The sequence below is a fragment of the Eschrichtius robustus genome, chromosome 17 (assembly GCF_028021215.1).
Source record: "Eschrichtius robustus isolate mEscRob2 chromosome 17, mEscRob2.pri, whole genome shotgun sequence".
NCBI lineage: Eukaryota > Metazoa > Chordata > Mammalia > Artiodactyla > Eschrichtiidae > Eschrichtius > Eschrichtius robustus.
This window is the reverse complement of record NC_090840.1, coordinates 48,234,875-48,255,969: the sequence shown is the minus strand read 5'-3', so window position 1 is coordinate 48,255,969 and position 21,095 is coordinate 48,234,875. Positions and strand designations below refer to the sequence as shown.

Below are 21,095 nucleotides of genomic sequence, written 5' to 3'. Positions count from 1 at the left end.
GCAACGAAGAGTAGCCCCGCTCACAGCAACTAAAGAAAGCCCGCACGCAGCAGCGAAGACCCAAGGAAGCCATAAATAAATAAATTTATAAACAAAAAAAATAGAGACTCAAATTTAAGGAACTGAGTTTCTTTTATTTCATTTTCTGCAAGTTGATGAGGAATGGGAAAAAATTGTTTTAAATCTCTCAACATCACAGCAGCAGCCAGGCTCTGACTTGGCTGGAAGCTGATGTGATACCTCATTAATTAAAAACAGGATCCCTGCCTTGATTCTTTTTTTTTAAATAATGAAACGATATGGCCATTTTTAAGACTCTTGATTAATATTATTGTTTTTTTTTTTTTAAAGACAGTGAAATAGAGAGAAAGTCTTTATTTATTTATTTATTTATTTATGGCTGTGTTGGGTCTTCGTTTCTGTGCGAGGGTTTTCTCTAGTTGTGGCAAGTGGGGGCCACTCTTCATCGCAGCGCGCGGGCCTCTCACTATCGCGGCCTCTCTTGTCGCGGAGCACAGGCTCCAGACGCGCAGGCTCAGTAACTGTGGCTCACGGGCCCAGTTGCTCCGCGGCATGTGGGATCTTCCCAGACCAGGGCTCGAACCCGCGTCCCCTGCATTGGCAGGCAGATTCTCAACCACTGCGCCACCAGGGAAGCCCCCTGCCTTGATTCTGAGCTTTCACCTCCATCCTGTGTTTCTGTCCTCTTAACTGGTCCCTATTTCTCAGTTTGTGGTCCTGTTTTTGTCAGAGATCTGGAGCATTCCCAAGTGCCTTGGTTCTTACAACTGAACTGCCTTATTCCCTACTCTCACAGCCTTCCAAGTCCTCCCGGGGTGGGTTTCTATTCTCTTGCCAGCCCCCTCCCCAGGTCTGGCTCCCTGCCCTGCCCCTAAGCATAGCAGGAAGGGGACCCTTCTAGGGGACTCATCTCCCGGAGGCTGATTGCCCAGCACTCTTCTCTGCCCACACATTGGGGGGGCCCACTTCTGGGTCTTGACCCCAACAGGGCCCAGAGACAGCTGAACCGCCAGGCTCCGTGCCTAGCTGGTGAGACCTCACAGCTGGACCAGTCCCTCCCCTGACTTTCAGCTGGAACTCCTCTCCCAGGTCCCCTGCACAGCACTATCTACTTCTAGGGTCTCCTTGTTTGTACTGTCCTGGGGCTTGTCACTCTCCACATCCTGTGAGATTCTGGACAGGTGACATGTTGATGGTGAGGCTCTGGGAACAGGGGCTGGAGGGTGAGGTCAGGCGACCCCAGCCAGGGAAGGAGTGCTACAGAGGCAGGAAGGAGACTGGAGAGGATACATGTGTCCCTCCGGGCCTCGTCCCAGGGCGGCAGCCGCATCCCCACCTCTTCTCGTCCAGCTGGCCTCCTCCTTCCCTTAACTCCTACATGAGTCTTGTCTGTGTCACCCTGGGAGCCTTTGGTCATATAACACCTTGCAGGTGACTGAGCTGCTCTCGGTGGCTTGTGTTCCCAAGCAGCCTCCAGCGGAAGTCTTGAATTTTGAATTTTTTAGGCACTATTAAACTTACCCTGGGCACGTGGTATATGCTCAATAGATCCCAAGTTAAAGTCTTTTTGAAGCCAGTGTCATCCCTTCAAGAATTTGCTTGGCACCAGGCCATGTGCTAAATGGTTCAGATGAATTCTCTCATTTAGTCTTCAAGACAACACTATGGAGTAGGCGGTATTATCTCCCCTATTACAGTTGAGGCAACTGAGGCATAACTTGCCCAAGATCATCCGGCAAAAACGCAGATGAACTGGGATTTGAACTGCCCTCGGCGGCATGTGGGCTCCCCTTTGATGGACGGAACTGACTCATCAGCCCAGCAGCCGCAACTCCCCAAACGCTACCCCAGCCTGGGCCACTGGCTCATAGCTCAGAATATTCAGAAAGGAAGGGAGACTAGGAACAGAACAGCCCATTCACTCTTTCTCTTATTCGTTCAATAAGCAACTGTAGGCCAGTTGTGGAGATGGGTTTGCCTGGCTGATATTTTTGCACATTTTTCCTCCTCCTGGCCACCTACATCTCACTCTTCTTTACCTGGTGAAGGATGGCTCTGCCTTCAAGACTCAGCCGAGATATCTCCTCCAGGAAGGACCTGGCCTTATTCATTGCTGTTGGCATGTGGTTTGGGGTCCAGAAATGTATGTTTTGACTTCCTGTGCCCCTTACAGTTTTATCCTCCACCCCTGCCTCTAGCTCTGGTGCTTATAACCTGTTGATATGCAGGGACTGAAAAGCAAGTTGATGTTTCAGGAGTTTTGGGGGGATGCTTTTTAAAAACTATGCAGGCATATCCTGCTTTACATAATAGATGTAGTTAGAAAGGTTGTGGGTACATGAACTTTTTATGAATTGAAATCCTGTTTTCTCATTGACGGACGTTTCAGAGGTGACTTTATTCTAAGTTGCTATTAAATGTCACTTTTTAAAAATGCTGGGCCCCAATACTTTAAAAACAAACTTTCTCAAGTGAACCTTTCTATAGGATGATAATTATCCATACACAATCCCTTAAGTGCTCTGACGTATCTTTACATTTAAAAGAATGTTTTTGGAATCCTTTTACAAAACGAACGACCACCGTCAGTTTATAAATTGTTGTGGTCAGATTTGGGGAGCTCAAATTAATTCTGATGTGGATAGTATAGTTAAAATCAAATAGAACGAAATAGCTCAAACAAAAACTGAGCAGTTCGCTGCAAAATGCCCTGCACCAACTCCTCCCCCACCCAGGGGCAACCACAGTCAACTCCTTTTGGCTCAGAGATTTTCCTTTACTTGTGTGGAGTCAGAGCTGCAGCCCACAAGCCACAAAGCTTCAGTGAAAGTATTTCTTAAGCCCTGTTAACACTGGTGGGCACAGGCAGGCTGAGCCAGCATGAAGTAAGATGGTCTGATTGTCAACACGCTCTGTAGATGCTGGGGGAACACTCCGACATGTGGTCTCTGATCAAAGATACATACTGTTGTCAGATGCTGTGAAGGGTGACACTGAGATAGAGCGGGCTACGGTCTTAGGACAAGTTAAGAAAGGCCTGACAAAGGAGGAATAGGGCAGAAGGTAAAAGGCCCCCTAACCCCAGCACATAATCCTGTGCTACTCTGTGCTTGGAAGATTTCCTCAGCCACAGTGCTTATAGCAGTTGCATCAAAAAATGTGTGTGCATGTGTGTAACTTACTTGTGCATGTTTTCTTATCTGGGTTAAGAGCAAATCCTTTAGGGCACCGGCAAAAGTAGGAGCTGTCGGTATTTACACACTCATGTTCACATCCGTGGTTTTCTGAGGCACAGTAGTCCACAGCTGTAAAGATTAAAACACAGAGTTTAAGTAGAAACACAAACAGAGGTAAAGGGCATTGTAGAATGGAAACATACTTATAACAAATATAAGTAAGGATTAATATTTTTGCCCCCAGAAGAGGATGGATAAATAAATATGCATCTAAAACCTCCCTTCCGAAAAAAAAAATCAGGCGTCTGGATCAGACAATTCATATCAGAAGATACTAAAGAACTTACAGGACTTCCCTGGTGGCGCAGTGGTTAAGAATCCACCTGCCAGAACTATTTACAATAGCCAGGACATGGAAGCAACCTAAGTGTCCATTGACAGAATGGATAAAGAAGATGTGGCACATATATACAATGGAATATTACTCAGCCATAAAAATAAACGAAATTGAGTTATTTGTAGTGAGGTGGATAGACCTAGAGTCTGTCATACAGAGTGAAGTAAGTCAGAAAGAGAAAAACAAATACCATATGGTAACACACATATATGGAAGCTAAAAAAAAAAAAAAGGTTCTGAAGAACCTAGGGGCAGGACAGGAACAAAGACGCAGATGTAGAGAATGGACTTGAGGACACGGGGAGGGGGAAGGGGAAGCTGGGATGAAGTGAGAGAGTGGCATGGACATATATACACTACCAAATGTAAAATAGCTAGCTAGTGGGAAGCAGCCGCATAGCAGAGGGAGATCAGCTTGGTGCTTTGTGACCACCTAGATGGGTGGGATAGGGAGGGTGGGAGGGAGCCGCAAGAGGGAGGAGATATGGGGATATATGTACATGTATAGCTGATTCACTTTGTTATACAGCAGAAACTAACATAACAATGTAAAGCAATTATACTTCAATAAAGATGTTAAAAAAAAAAAAAAAGAATCTACCTGCCAACGCAGGGCAGACGGGTCCAAACCCTGGTCCGGGAAGATCCCACATGCCGCGAAGCAACTAAGCCCGTGCGCCACAAATACTGAGCCTGCACTTTAGAGCCCGCAAGCCACAGCTACTGAGCCCGTGTGCCACAACCACTGAAGCCCACGCGCCTAGAGCCCGTGCTCCACAACAAGAGAAGCCACCACAATGAGAATCCCGTGCACCGAAACGAAGAGTAGCCCCCGCTTGCCGCAACTAGAGAAAACCCTCACGCAGCAACAAAGACCCAACACAGCCAAAAATAAATAAATAAATAAATTTATTAATTTTAAAAAAAATCCAATGGTGGCAAGGCAGCATGGAAACAGAGTTCGATTATTAATAGTGGGTGGCATTATGAACTGATAAAAATTCTTCTGGAAGGACATTTGACAACATTCACTCTGGAAATGTGGCCCCAAGAAATAATTGAAAAAAAGGAGGAAATTAACTATACAGAATAAGCTATTTGTAGCAGCATTATTTACAGTGACCAAAAAATTAGGAAAATAAGATGAACATTTAATAAGGATAAATGGTTTAGTAATTTACGAGAAAATGTGCTGGCCTATTTCTCACTAATCCTACAAATATTCATTGAGCACCTACTCTGGACCTGGTCCTGTTTTAGGTGCTAAGGATGGAACAAATAACAAAACAGACAAAAACTCTAGTCCTAGAGAAGCTTCCATTTGGATGGTGGTGGTAGATAAAAAAGAAAATAAACAAGTAGAGAACACAGTCTCTCAGAAGGTGGAGAGTGCTCTGGAGAAAATACAAGGCACAAAGGCGCAGAGACCGTGGCGGGGTGGGTGAGAGTGAGGGTGTGATGTAACAGCAGTGGTCAGGAAGGTGGCAGTTGGGCAGAGTCTTGAATGAGGCATGAGCCCTGTGGATATCTGGGAGCGAGCATCGCGGGCAAAGGGAACAACAGCAGGTGCAAAGGCCCAGAGGTGGGAATATGCCTGGTGAGCTGGAGGATCAGCAAAGAGGCCAGAGTGGCTGCAGCAGAGAGGGGTGAGAGATGAGAACAAGTGCAGATCAGGAGGGACTGTAGGGTCACTGCCAGGACTTTGGCTTTTCTTTTTTAATAAATTTATTTATTTATTTATTTTTGGCTGCGTTGAGTCTTCATTGCTGCACATGGGCTTTCTCTAGTTGCGGCGAGCGGGGGCTACTCTTCGTTGTGGTGTGCGGGCTTCTCATGGCAGTAGCTTCTCTTGTTGCGGAACACAGGCTCTAGCCATGCGGGCTTCAGTAGTTGTGGCACGTGGGCTCAGTAGTTGTGGCTCGTGGGCTCTAGAGCGCAGGCTCAGTAGCTGTGGCCCACAGGCTTAGTTGCTCTGCGGCATGTGCGATCTTCCCAGACCACGGCTCAAACCCATGTCCCCTGCATTGGTAGGCGGATTCTTAACCACTGTGCCACCAGGGAAGCCCAGGACTTTGGCTTTTACTCTGAGTGATTAGGGAGTCTCTGGAGGGTTCTGAACAAAGGAATCAAGAATAGACCATAGCAGGCAAATGTGACAGTAGAAAACCAGCTAGGAGGCTAGTACAATAATCCCAGTGAGGAACTGGAGGGGCGGGGGGAGGTAAACCAGAACAGTGCAGGAAGGAGGTGGGGCGGAGAGAGAGGGGTTGTCCTCTGGGTTGAATTGTGTCCCCCTAAAAAGATACCTGTGCCTGTGAACTTATTTGGAAATAGGGTCTTTGCAAATACAGTCAAGGTAAGATGAGGTCATTAGTCTGGGGCCTAATCCAATATGACTGGTGTCCTTATAGGAAGAGAAGAATGCCACGTGAAGACAGATGAGAGTGATGCAGCTGTAAGCTGAGGAGTGCCGAGGACCAACACCCACCGTCAGAAGCAAGGAAGGATTCTCCCCTACAAGTTTCAGAGGGGGCATGGTCCTGCCAGCACCTTGATGTCAGACTTCCAGCCCCCAGAGCTAGGAGGCAATACATTTCTGCTGTTTTCAGTCACCTGGTTTGTGGTTCTTTGTTGTGGCAGCCCTAGAGAACTGTCAATAATACACCAGGTTGAAAGTGGGGTCAGTAAGATTCCTGTCAGATTAGAGGTGAGGTGAGGGAAAAAGGGAGGGATTAAGGCAGACTCAGGGATGGGGAAGGTGCAGGTTTTGCAGGGAACGATCAGGAGTTCCATTTGGGGCAGTAGGTAGTTATAAACATTATAATTCTAACATAACTGTAAATAGGAAGACAATTACGATTTGGTGAAAGAAGTAGATCTGAAAGTTGTATATTTACAGTGATTATATCCAGGTAAAATATGGCTCTAAGGCAAAACCTGAAAATTAGAAATAAAAATGCTTGCTGTGTAGGCAAGGTAGTAGGATTAAGGATGATATTTTTTTTTCCTTAAAAAATGTTTCCCTCTATATAATGATTTAGGATATCTGAATATCAAAACTTTGCAAATAATAACAAGGAAATGGAATCTGCAAATCAATACACATGCACAATTTCAAAAAGCAAAACCACGCACTGAGAAGATATTACATACTTAACACAGTAATCAAAAGATGCAAGGGGAAAAGCTAAAGATTTTTAAAGGGTAATAACATGTGTTGTGTTTATTCTTTTGCTCCCAGGCTTCATTAAGTTTCTGTTAAGTTATTGTTTTTTTGTAACTTCACTCCCTAAAGAGTTCTAATAGCGCCTGATATTTGTGATTTTAATACGCAAGCAATTTTGGTGGGAACAGTGCATTCATACAGTCTTAGGATCTGAATATCATGGGCATTAGCCAGTTCCTGGAGTTGAGTCAAAATATAAATTTTGAGCTAGCACCAGATCCTTCTAAAAGTTAACATCTCATCTTTCAAGAACCAATGTATCAGGACTTCCCTGGTGGCCCAGTGGTTAAGAGGACCACGCTCCCAGTGCAGGTGGCCTGGGTTCGATCCCTGATCGGGGAGCTAGATCCCACATGCTGCAACTAAGAACCCACATGCCGCAACTAAGAACCCACATGCTGCAACTAAAAGATCCCGCATGTGGCAACGAAGACCTCACACACGGCAACGAAGATCCCACGTGCTGCAACTCAGACCCGGTGCAGCCAAATAAATAAGTATTAAAAAAAAAAAAAAAAGAATCACTGTATCATTAAACAAATAACCGGGGACACTGAGGGCACAGATAAAGGATACCAAGCCAGCCCTGGCACATGCCCCAGGCCACATGTCACAGGAGCGGGCCTTGCTGTAGCCCACGCTAACCTGTATTAGCAGGAGACACTCCCCATCCGCAACCTCCTTGTGCTGGGCCTGAGCTGCCATCTTGAAAATCTCCCAACCCCTGATATGGGTGTCTGCTGTCAGTCAGCTGCACCCACCTCAGGCCACCCACTCGTTAGTATCCCTTCCAAAGAGAAGAGCTGCTAATCTACCTGACATCCACGTTCCACGCCCCTGACAGCACCACGATGATGAGTGGGCAGGTCACTGTACCTAAAAGGCTGAAACTCAGACTCTGCCTCTCTCTCGAACTTCCTCTTACACACCATGGGGTATAATCTCTGTGCCCAGCCATCTCTGTCCCTCAGAGAGACACTGGCCCCATAGTAGACTGGGGAGAGACTAGAAACTTTGCTTAGGCCTAAAGTCTAAGCCACATACTCCAATCTCGCCTTTTTTTCCAGAACGCTCTAGAACACAGTATCCAATATTGGATCAGGTGTTAATAAAGTTGCACAGAAGCAGCTCTTTTCATTGACCTCCACTCAACCAACTTCCGATAAATCACTGCTTTTCATGCTCTCTGAAAATATGGGACCTGATGCCCAGAACACGCTAAATGCTCAAGGTTACTGGAACCCCTGTGCTTTCGAATACCTGTGCACTTCTCTTGTTGGCTGGCTGCATGCTTATTCTTTCTTTCTTTCTTTATTTTTGGCTGTGTTGGGTCTTCATTGCTGCACGCAGGCTTTCTCTAGTTGCAGCGAGCAGGGGCTACTCTTCGTTGCGGCACGTGGGCTTCTCATTGTGGTCGCTTCTCTTGTTGCAGAGCACGGGCTCTAGGGCGCGCAGGCCTCAGTAGTTGTGGCACGTGGGCTCAGTAGTTGTGGCTTGTGGGCTCTAGAGCGCCGGCTCAGTAGTTGTGGCACACGGGCTTAGTTGCTCCGCGGCATGTGGGATCTTCCCGGACCAGGGCTCGAACCCGTGTCCCCTGCATTGGCAGGCAGATTCTTAACCACCGTGCCACCAGGGAAGCCTGAAGTCTTCAAATTCTTGCCCCAATTAAAAAAAATCAAAATTGAAAACCATAGAAAACACATTATGGGTATGATTTATGCAAGAAAGATCTTTTAAAATCATATATTTTAAAAATGAACTTAAAATTAGTAATTTTTGGAAGAGTAATCAAAAGCAATTTTTATTATAAGTACATTTATGTGTTTTAAAGAAAATGTAAATGCTTGAGGTAGGTTTGGAGATGCATTTTCCATGATTCTGCTCTTTGAATGAAATTTTTCATCAATTAGCCAATCTCACAGGATAAGAAGTTTTCTCCTGGACTTTGATTCTCATGTTGGTTTTGTTTCTAGTGTGCATAGCTCTCTGGGGGAACTGAAGGGAAAAGGGGAGATTGGCAAGGCAGGATTCAAGCATTCCTGGGTCCCAAGACCCTGGCCTGTAAAACCTGAAGGTGTCAAACCCCACTTTGATTTGAGGGCCACCCACGGGCTCACTGCCAGACCTCTGGGGAGAGCAGAGGAGGCCATCATGAGACACGGAGGAGCCCACTTCTGGGCACGTGAACCTAAAAGCTTTCTAAGGGTGAGAGAGTTCCAGTCTATTCAACTCTGACATCCTTTGCTGCATGTTTTGGGTTCTTTGCATAACTTCCTTGGTTGCCAAATTGTACTTATAAACAGAGAGGCCAAGTTTAGGGGGCGGATGTATGGAGGTGACTTATGTGGGTAACTCAGAGGACTGTTGTTCCAAGTCCTCTTCTACTTCAATGAAATCCTTTCTTGGTCATTTTGCCTGAAAATTCTACTCTCTACAACCAGAAAGATTAAATCCTTGATGTAGTCCTTCGGCCCTCCAGATCACAAAGTGCTAAGATCTCAGGGTCGGAAGCCAGTCTTGGCCTAACATGTGAGAAATCGCTCATCTGTCTCCTATTTGGTGCAAGGTAATAAAGCCTAAGATTGACAGTCTCTGATTTACAATCTGGTCAGATTCCAAGGTCTCCTCAGCAGGGATCAGTCTGCAAAGAGGATGGCCTTAGAAGAAACAGGATATTTTACAGAGGAGTGTTTGGGTTTTTAAGTGTGTTGATGACAGAGTAAGAAAAACCAAATTTGTCATTTAGAGAAATGGTAGAACCAATTTACTTGCTGAGTATATATAAGACACACTCACAGAGTCAGATTCACAAAACCTCTGTTACCCAGGGCATGACTGAATTCTTACATGTAGGAGTTTAAAACTCAGAGAAAGTTTCCTATTGATTTTGATAACAATAAGGAAGTGTTCTGGGCTAAATTCTGTCTTCCCACCTTAAATTCATTTGTTGAAGTCCTAATCCCCAGTTGGTCAGATGGTGATTGCGTTTGGAGATAGGACCTTTAAAGGGTGATTAGGTTAAAATGAGCCATTAGGGTGGGTCCTAATCCAATCTGGTTGGTGTCCTTATGAGAAGTGGAAATTTGGACACACACAGAGGCACCAGGCATGCATGGGCACAGAAGAAAGACCACAGGCAGAAGCAGCAAGCCAAGGAGAGAAACCTCAGAAGAAATCAACCCTGCCGACACCTTGACTTTGGACTTCTAGCCTCCAGAACTGGGAGAAAATAAATTTCTATTGCCACTCACTCTGCGGTATTTGGTTATGGCAGCCCTAGCAAACTAAGACAGGGAGAAATCCTTGTACTGGGGGGAGATCGTGTTTCAAGCATGAGGAGTAAGCTGAAAATCTGACCTTTCAATACAAAGGTTGATCCTCCCATCCCTCGTCGCCAACTTAAATATCAACCATCCGTTTCTCACTGAAGGTGACTGATGTAGGAGAATATAGGAGGAAAGCTTTGAGGGCAGCAATAACAGCATACTAAATCCCCATGTTATATACCACCATCATTCTGGGTATGGACCTCAATATGATTTTTCAAATGTACCATATGTTTGATGCATTATTAAATGCAAGCATTCATAAGAAGACAAAAATTCAGAAAGGATATAGAAATTCAGATTCAACTGTTTCTCAGTTGACCATGTATATAGCACTGTTCCAAGTGCTTCCCATATATTTTTAAAAAATTTTTTATTGGACTGCAGTTGATTTACAATGTTGTGTTAGTTTCAGGTGTACAGCAGAGTGAATCAGTTATACATATACATATATCCACTCTTTTTTAGATTCTTTTCCCATATAAGTCATTACAGAGTATTGAGGCTTCCCATATATTAACGCATTTCACCCTCACAACAACCCTTGGAGGTAGGTATTGTTTTCCTCAATCTACAGATGAAGCCACTGGAACAGAGAGGTCAAAGAGACCTATAAAATGTGGATGACGATCGTACCTACCTCAAAGGATTGCTGCAATTATAAGTAAAAGGTTTCAAACAGGTCCTAGGATTTAGTAACATTAAAGAAGTGTAGATTATATTTTTATCACACTGCCTCCCTAATCAGATAAGGTTGAATTTGGGAGTAAAGAGATACCTTAATGCTACTCAGTTGTTCCACAACCGTTTACTGAGCAATTACTATGTGTCAGGCATTGCCCTAAATCCTGGATGGTAATGACAAGCAAATAGCATCTTAAGATCGTAAGACATCTTTTTTTTTTTTGAATTTTATTTGATTTATTTTTTATACAGAAGGTTCTTATTAGTCATCCATTTTATACAAATCAGTGTATACATGTCAATGCCAATCTCCCAATTCATCACACCACCACCACCACCCCTCCCCACCTCCGCTTTCCCCCCTTGGTGTCCATACGTTTGTTCTCTACATCTGTGTCTCAATTTCTGCCCTGCAAACCGGTTAAGGTGGTAAGACATCTTTGAAGAAAGGCAGGAAGGGGAAGCCAGGCTTTTAGCTGTGATTACCTCCAGGAAGTGAAATTGAGGAGTAATGTCTTTCAGGTTTTGATTTTATACACATCTGTACTCTGACTTTTTTTTAATAAGCAAAAGTTGATTTTGTAATTTAAAAACCAATGAAGTGGAAAAGTTTTTTAAAAAAAACAACATGAATACTTGAGATTGTGATCACTCAATCTCAGTCAATTATTCAACAAAAACATTTTGCAAGTCTACTCTGTGAAAGATGAAAAGTATAGGAATTGGTTTCTGCCCCCCATGGGTTTACAATCTGCTTGGGCAGATAAGATGCAAACAGGACCAAAGCTACCCCAAAAGACAAGGCAGTCAGTAAACATCAGGAGAGCAAGTTCAGCAAAAAATTCACCCTCAAAGATAGAGCTAAAGTCTTTGAAAAATGTACAGTTTTGGATGGAAATTAACACAGCTTTAGTGGAAGCTGATGGATTACAAACACCAGGACTCAACTGAAGCAAAATGAGGACTTTCGTTAGTCAGTAATCCACTCTTGATCACCTGAATGTTGAAACAAATTCAGTTCTAACCAGAGTTAAATGAGCAGTTAGGGAACTGAACAAATTCAGTTTTAACCAGAGTTAAATGAGCAGTTAGGGAACTGAACAAATTCAGTTCTAACCAGAGTTAAATGAGCAGTTAGAGGTCTCCGGCAGCCACAGCATTTCTTCTCATGCTTGTTGCTCTTCAGTAAATGTCAAACTCCAGACTCTAGCACTTGAAGTTAAAGTTCCACTAACTCAAAAGTGTGGAAATGTTGGCTAAAAGGTCCTGAGTCTGGCTAAGAATTGAATTTTCATGTGGTCACAGTCATAATTCTGGGATGCGTCAAAGTACTCCCATGGGGTCCATTTACCAGTAGCTGGTCATCGTGAATTTCTACCAAACTTCTTTAAACGAAGACATTAGATTTGCTGTCCCTACTTTCTCACCCTTCCCCCCTCCCCCTTGAAATCTGTCCTTTACCCCACCCCTCTTGATCATTATCAATGGCCTCCTGGTCATTTTTGTGTCCCTAATGTCTAGCAGAGTGCCTGGTAGAGTCTGGAAATGTCTGCTGAGATGAATCAATGACTCAACTCAATGGCTTTTTCTCTAAGTTCTGTTCCATTTGGCCTCGCTGGAGCATGACACTAATACTGACCTGGCCTAGAAATTCTCTTTCCCGTCATATTCCATGACTTCTGGTTCTCTCGCCCACCTCTCCCCAACTCCTCCATCCCCACCTTAGGCGGTTCCTTCATGGACATTCTTCCTGCCCCACGTCTCCCTCCTGCTTCCCGCATGTGGCTGCAGCCCAAGGCTCAGGCTTCACTCTCTCCTAAGGCCACACTTCATGGAATCCAGGAGATGATGATGATAATAATATGTGTTATAATAATAACAACAGTAATAATGACAATTGTCTAATGCGTATTAGGAACTTTACTCGTTATCTTATTTAATCCCACAAACTCTATGATGTAGGTGTTTTTACTCTATGTTATAGATGAGAAAACCAAGGCTCAGAAGTAAAATGACACATGACTAGCAAGTAGCGGAACTGGGATTTGAGCCCAGGTCTCGCTGTATTGAAGGTCCAAAACAAACACATAAGTGAACACTGGAAATGGAAATTAAAATTCAGAAGGAAACGGACCGTGCTGCTTCCTGCCTGCACCACTGGTTCTACCCTCTCCTTGTGGTGTTACTGTCGCCCCTGCTGCCTCTCGACGTGTCCTTGCAGGTGTCCCATCTCAGCTTCAAACCCACTGTGTCTAAAACTCCTCGTTATCTTTTCTAAAAATCCCATCACTCTTTCATCACTGTTGCCATCACTCTGAGTCATGGAAGCTCAAACCCAGGATTCGATTGTGACTTTTCCTCCCCCTCTTTATTCATCGCACCTTCTTCTCATTCCTCATCCCTTCCTTCTCTCTTCATTTCTACGGTCGCTACTCAAATCTGGCTCTTGTCACCCCTCACCAGAGGGCTGCCACAGTCTCCTAACTGGTCTTTGCAGCCCTCCCTATCTTCCTCCTGGAATCCATCCTGCCCTCTACCACGAGATTAAGTCTCCTAAAGTGAGGCTTTGCCTTTATCAGTCCCACTTAAAAACCCTTTAGGGTCTCTTTTTTCAGAGATAAAGTCCAGACCCTCTAGCCTGGTTTTCAAAGCCCTGTATACTCTGGTTCCACCTGATGTCTTCAACTTCATCTCCTACTTCTCACCTGCAGGAATTCTCTGCTTCAACAGCGTTAGTCTCCTTAACGGCTGAAGTCAGGTTGGCCTTACCTAGGGTGATCCTATACTTTCGCGTTCAGACTGGAACCCCCTTGAAAGTGAAAGGGAGTGCTCTTGAGAAGTGAGCCAACAGCCATAAACTGGGACCCTCCTGGATTAACTGGGATTATGGTTCCCCCTATTCATACCATTCTCTGCCCATCTACATACAGGCCACTCAGACCAGGGGCTAATGGAATGCTTCCAGGGTCCCTAACAGCCTCTGTTTCTCCTCTAAATTTCCTGCTCTAAGTCTGATACCTGGAGCCTCCACCTTGACAAGTCCCTTCAGATTGATGTCTTCAGGTTAGGCTGCCGGTTTAGCTTTCAATTTGGTGGCTTCTCACTGTGACCGTCTCTCCTGATCTACCAGCTCTCTACCTGGCCCTCCCAGCCCGGTCTCAGTCCGCACTGCCACTTCTACACCGTCACTGCCCTCATGTCTCCCCTTGCCTTAGACATCTGTCCCATTGCTACCCTTCCTTCCTCACCCAGATCTTCCCCACACTAGCCATGAGTCTGTCCCTCTTCTCTGACCTCCTGTGGCCTCTATTACCTCCATCATTTGCTTTGCACTCAGCACAGCCCCATCGAGCAGCAACTGATATTTTGGAAGTTGGTTCAGTCTCCCTAACCAAAGCAACTGGCCACAAAGGTCCAGGGCCACTTAATCATCTGACTCCCAGCCTCTAACAGGTCAGGCGTTTGGTGGAAGAGGATGAGAATAAGAACATCTGATGCATCAGGCCGGGGTCACACACAGTCTCTCCCAGTTTCCCATTCTTCAGCTTGAACCCCCGCTCTGAGGAAGGCAGACATTCTTACACACTGACAGCAGCAGCAAGAGCAGCGCGCATCTCTAATAAATGCAGCCCACGCCAGCTCCCCGGCAACCACGGCATTTCTTCTCATGCTCGTTGCTCTTCAGTAAATGTCAAGCTCCAGAAGTTTCAGCAAAACCCTTAGAGGCTCAAAGGCTGTCTACTACAGAGGACCGTTAGGCAATTATTTGGCAGCACCCAGACCTGGGCTCCTCACTGCCTTCCAGTTTCCCAAGGGCCAAGGCTGGTCTCCTGCCCCAGCCACGGCCCCTAATGCCCCTGCCCCGCCTACTCCCCGTCACTCACACAAGCTCTGGGCCCTCCCTGTTCCTTCTCTCACCCTAATTAACCAGACACCCTCAACCTGTATCCTGTAGCTCATCCACTGGTCTTACTTCCAACTGACTTCCTTCTGACACAACAGCACCCAAAGTTTCTCCCCATTTAACAACTGGTAAGGGAAAAATATATATGTAAAACAAAATAGAGAGTATGACCTCATTTTGGTAAATATTAACAAAACGTTTAGAAGTAGATATTTATGTGGGGAAAGGTCTGGCAGAAAATACAACAAGCTATTAATAGTGCTTTTCTCGTCTGTTTTAAGTTCCTCAATGAAAATAGATTACTTGCATAATAAAAATTAATGAAGCCAAAAAAAGAAAAAAAGCTGGTGTTTCCACATTGGCTTCTTTTTTGCCAGTGTTAATGGATGTGGTACCCTGCTACCTATCACGGTCACCACCCACAGAATAAGGGGGAAAAAACAACGCAGGCTTAGGACACCAGTTCCATTTGTGGACTTCTGATGAGGGCCGTTTTCATCTCCATCAGTGTGTAAAAACAAACAAACAAACCCATTTTATTCTCATCATCACCTGCAAAGAACAGGCCCCACCTGCACTTTTGTTTTGTTGCTTTTTCCTTTCACATCCTCAGCTAAGAATCGCAGTGTGCTGGAAAGCGTAAGTTCTATGGGCAAAAAAATCATCATTGACTGTTTGTGGGAAGCAAAACAGAACAGGTCCTCTGAAAACAACAGAATATGGAACAGGACATGTAGGATTCAGAGTCAGAAAATGAAGCTTCCAGTTCTGATGTCAGTCAAGTCCTTTTCCTTCCTTTCCTCATGGATTTTCTGCCTCATAAGCATCCAGCTCAGTTTACTGAACACCTACTATTTGCCAGGCACTGTTTGTTGGTGGAAAGATAAATGAGGCTGTGCAAGTTTCAGGGGCTTTGCAGACAAACTGGGAGGTGCCACATGCATATTAGGGATTCACTGGTCTGCCCTGCAGGTGCCAATGAAAACCATTATCCATCACCGAAGAAATTAGATGCCATCCCCCCACCTCCCACCGGCCGTAGCAGTGTGGAGTTGCCGCTCAATGGGAAACCGCTCAGCTGATTGCGAGCCAGTGCCTGTAGTTCCGAGCACTGCCCTTGAGACTTCTTACCCAGGACCAGCGTTTGAGCTGCTATTTGTTTTCTCTGACCGTGGTGTCTCACGACACACAGCTGGCCTCTTACACCTGGTGGTCACTGGGGTCTGTCACTGAACTGCAGATCCGTACTTAGAAGGAAGGCTGCCTGCCTCTTCGAGGTGCCACTCAGCAACCTTACCCACCACCAACTGGACCTCATGTATAACACGTGAGCTATGCTGAAGTCAGGCCAGCCCAGACATACCTTCCAAACTGAATGAAAATCTGCCCAGTCCTTTCCGAGGGAATCAGTAGAGAAAATGCTAACCTCAGCCACAAACGAAGTCTTTAAAGTTCAAATTCTGACTAACAACTAGGCCAGAGAACTTGGAGCACTTTGTTGAAACTCAAAGGAGAGCAACTGGATACGTGGGCCCCCCCCCCTCCCTTCTTACTAGCTTCTCTTGTGCTTCCCCATCAAGCAAGGCTGGGTGGGATACTCACCCACACACCGTTTCCCGTCCTCGGCCAGGGTGTAGCCACTGTAGCACTGACAGACAAAGGAGCCCAGCAGGTTCACGCAGAGCTGCTCGCAGCCGTGGTCCTCCGCTGCACACAGGTCCTGGACTGGGGCAAAGCCATACCATTAGAACATGGCTCTCAAAGAGGTGACCCTCGGTGACCCTCGGCCATCAACAAGCAACTCTACAGCACTTGTCAAAATAACCTTTAAAAACATTGAAAGCGTTATAAGATCATAGTGGAAAATTTGGGAAACAGAGAAAAAAAATAGGAAAGAAAATTCACCTGTAATCCGCCACCTGCAGTCCTACCATCCAGAGGCCACCGCTGTTAACACTCGGGTGTGTTTCTATGTATATAGAAAAACTCATTTTTCAAAGTTGGAATTATTCATCTCTATTAAATGCATTAAATAATTTAAAATTAACATCAATTTGTGGGACTTCCCTGGTGGTCCAGTGGTTAAGACTCGGTGCTCCCAACGCAGGGGACGTGGGTTCGATCCCTGTTCAGGGAACTAGATTCCGCATGCCGGAACTAAAAGAGCCCCATGCCACAACTAAAGACCCTGCACAAGGCAATGAAGATCCTGCGTGCCGCAACTAAGGCCCAGTGCCGCCAAATAAATAAATTAATTTTAAAACCCCACGAATTTGTATTTTTCCCATCTCAATGAAAGTGTTCTGAAAACATTTGGATGGTTCTTGAGGACTGAAGTTATCACAAGCAGGTATTTGCGCTTGTCTGCATCAAGTACCATTCCTATTCTTTGAGAACTAAAAGGCTTTGTATCAGAGTCTCACCAAGGTACACACCGATATACACAGTCTCACCAAGGTAATCTGGTGCTGTCTTTGACATTTTGCAGAAGCTGAGAGAGAGTACAGTGAAAAGACCTGCTACTCCACCAAAAACATGGCAGGTCTAGAAGAGCCCCTTATTCCCAAGTCTGCATTAGTCTCTTTGGACATAGTTTTCCTCATTCCATTTCTCTATCAGAAGGACCTTTCAAAATCCACTTTGTGCTCTACTTATTCATCCCATAGATGAGGAAAATGGGAAGCCAAAGGAGGTTAGGTAGAGGTAACAAAGATTACTAGGGAGAAATGAATGTATGGCTATTAACAATTCTATTTTGGTCAAATATTTATTAGTGCTGGGCCCTGGCTATTTAGTCAAATGCAATGTAAGAACACATTCACAGCAGTGCACTTACTGCCGTGGAACTCAGAATCTATCAGAGGATGAAACGGTTAAAGGTATTTTCGCTCCATCACCGACTCAGTCTCTCCTTTGAAGAAACAGGCTGACATGATGGTATTATTTCTCAGCAAGGAGAATGGCTTGGTTTCATAACTAGCTCTTTGAGTGACTTTACCATTAAAGTTGGAGAAAATCAAAGAGCATTAAAGGGACTGAATATATTAAAAATGTTTTCCTCTGGTTAAAAGTTACCACTAGGACAGCGATGGTAAAAACTTAATACATAGAAAGCTGGATTAATCCCTGAATCCAATGGCTACGCTTTAATGTAATCTCCTAGGTCTTTGAGTTTTATAGTTTATTATGCTTTTAGATAATTATAAAATATCAAATTGATAAAAAAGATAAAAGCTGATATATTCATCACCTCTATCAAATGCATGAAATTCTTTTTAAAAATAAAAGCTACATCATAAGATTAAAAAACATTTAGGTCTAAGATTCCAGAAATAAGGATTCTGGTTTTAAAATGCTAAAAGAATTATTTTCATTCCTAAACCAATAAAGTAGATGAAAAAATTATAGATGCAAATTCCTCTCTTACCAGTCTATTTCTATCTTATATTTCCAATTGGGAACTCCAACTGAGATTTCCCATGGATCCAGATATAAGGAAAATAGCAAGAATCAGAAAAAACTTCAGCTCATGCAAAAATCATGGTGAATAATTAAAGAGTGACAAAATTTACAGTTAGTTACAAGCTTAAGCCAGAGACCTAAGAAAAATCTGAATCATCAGACACTTTTCATTTATTCAGTCAATGAAGCACCTACTTTATCCCAGGCACTGGGGATGTAGTGGTGAACCAAACAGATAAAGGGGTTCCTGCCGACACACAGCTTGTACTCTAAGGGTTAGTAATGTGAAGGTCTAGGAAAAGCATTTCTGATAAAAACTCAGAAGTGGAATTTATCCAAAGAAAACAAAAACACTAATTCAAAAAGATATATGCATCCCTATGTTCATTGCAGAATTATTTACAATAGCCAAGATATGGCAGCAACCTAAGTGTCCATCAACAGATGAATGGATAAAGAAGATGTGCTACATATAATCAATGAAATGTTACTCAGCCATAAAAAAAGAATGAAATTTTGCCATTTGTGACAACATGGATGAACCTTGAGGGTATTATGCTAAGTGAAATAAGTCAGACAGAGAGAGACAGATACATATGATCTCACTTATATGTGGAATCTAAAAAACAAAACAAGTGAACAAGCACAACAAAACAGAAACAGACTCATGGATACAGAGAACAAACTGGTGGTTGCCAGAGGGGACGGGTTAAGGATATGAGTGAAATAGGTAAAGGGGATTAAGAGGTGCAAACTTCCAGCTATAAAATAAATAAGTCACAGGGACGTAATGTACACATAGGGAATATAATCAATAATATTGTAACAACTTTGTACGGTGACAGATGGTAACTGGACTTATTGTGGTGATTATTTCAAAAAGTATATAATGAAAATGTAAAATACTGAATCACTACGTTGTACACCTGAAACTAATATTGGATGTAAAGAGTGTTTCTGACTGAAAGAACAGTGAATGCAAAGGTCCTTAGGTAGAAAAAACTAGCCCCATTTGAGGACTGGGAAGGCCAGAGTAGCTATCAGATGCGTCCTAAATAACTAAAATACAAAATAAAACATGCTAGAAATCCAGAAGAGAGGTGCTGCCAATACAATGGGAGTTCAGAACGGGGATGAATTACTGCCAGCCAAGGCTGGATCCATCAGAAAAGGCTGGCAGGCAAGCGGGAGAGAATGGAGAAAGGGAAATGGCACCCAGGGCTGAGGGAACAGTAAATGTGCAGAAACAGAGGAAAGCAGGACAGGCATGGTAGCTGAATTCCACTCTGGGAATTCCAAGGGAAGTAGCAGGAGGGAGCATCGGAAGGACAATTGACACCAGATGGCAGAGGGCCTGGAATCAGGCTGCGTGGTCTTAACTGTGTTCAGCAGGCAGTGGGAACCACTCAAGGTAAAAGCCTTAAAAAGGGAGATGGGCCATTTCACCTGAGTTGTGTTTTGGAAGGATAATTCTGGTTGCATCACAGTTTCTTTTAGCTCTGGGAAATATAAAGGACTTCTAGAACAGATAAATGAAAATCACTACTTTGGGAACAGCGGTAGTTTTCTGAATTCCAAGCCAAAGTAGCTTGGGTTTGCTTGCACGTTGATGGGAAAATCAACCTCTTGACAGGAGGACCTTCAATTGTTCTTCAGAGCTCTTGGCCCCGCCCATCGGCTGTCAGTGCATGTCAGTGCACCCCTGCTCTTCTCGCTCCTGGCATGTATCACGATGTTAATTACATAGGCATTCATGTAGTGATGTATTTACTGTGTCTCCCTTGCTAGGCTCCCTAACTGGGAGGAGAGAGACCCTGCACAAAGTCCTGATGGCTGGAAAATGACACCCCAGTACACTGGAACAATGTACCCCCAAATCCCAAGCCCATCTCTGAAGGTGGGGGGCTAGGAGCTTCTCCACCTGGGTCCCCCTTCTCAGCTCCCACAGCTGCTTTGCCTCCTCTCTTGTGTCCAGCAGGAATCCTGCCTAGCAGTGGTTACGAAGGAGTGGTGGCAGTTTAAGTAAATTTTTTCTCTTATTTATAATGATCTGTTTTTGAATTTTCTAACGAGAGTGTATACCAAGAGTTTTATAATAATGAAAAAAATCAACGTTACAAAAGAACTCCTTTGAAAGTAGCATCTTAAAAGCAGTGAGGGCTTCCCTGATGGCGCAGTGGTTAAGAATCCTCCTGCCAGTGCAGGGGACACGGGTTCGATCCCTGGTCTGGGAAGATCCCACATGCCGCGGAGTAACTAAGCCCGTGCGCCACAACTACTGAGCCTGCACTCTAGAGCCCGTGAGCCACAACTGAGCCCACGAGCCACAACTACTGAAGCCTGCGTGCTACAACTACTGAAGCCTGCACACCAAGAGCCCGTGCTCTACAAGAGAAGCCACTGCAGTGAGAAGCCCGTGCACCGCAACGAAGACTAGCTCCTGCTCACCGCAACTAGAGAAAGCCCGCGCGTAGCAAGGAAGACCCAACACAGCCAAAAATAAAAATAAAAAAAATAAAAAACAAAAAATAAAGTGTCTTTATAAAATAAAATAAAAGCAGTGAACCAGGATCTTGAAGCAATAAGCATTTGTTCCCCCAAGACTTCCCCCCATAAGGTAGGTAGAGAGGCAATGAGATGCTTATGCCTTCCAGAACAGGACAGCCATGAATCACTGCAGGGTCCCGTCTACCAGAGCACGACTTCGGCTGCTCATTAGAACCATCTGGGGACATTTGGAAAATCCTGATGCCCAGCCCAACCCCTTAAATCAGACAGCTGGGGCTGGGATGCAGGCAACACTGTTTGCTAAAGCTCCCAGATAACTCCAATGTGCAGCCAGGTTGAGAGCCATTGAACTACAGGATAAAAGTCCTCACAATCACCCAAGGGGAAGGGG

At 44.6% G+C, this 21,095-nt stretch overlaps 1 protein-coding gene across 3 annotated transcripts in view; it reads right to left on the bottom strand.

Moving 5' to 3' along the window:
* The window catches only part of MATN2 (matrilin 2), a 153,429-nt gene that overhangs the window by 54,347 nt on the left and 77,987 nt on the right, over positions 1 to 21,095 (bottom strand). For all 3 annotated transcript variants that reach the window (XM_068526259.1, XM_068526258.1, XM_068526257.1), the window contains exons 5-6: positions 16,337 to 16,459; positions 3,204 to 3,326 (exon numbers count right to left, since the gene is read on the bottom strand). In XM_068526259.1, the coding sequence (XP_068382360.1) occupies positions 3,204 to 3,326; positions 16,337 to 16,459 (246 nt within the window). The remainder of the gene's footprint in view (positions 1 to 3,203; positions 3,327 to 16,336; positions 16,460 to 21,095) is intronic.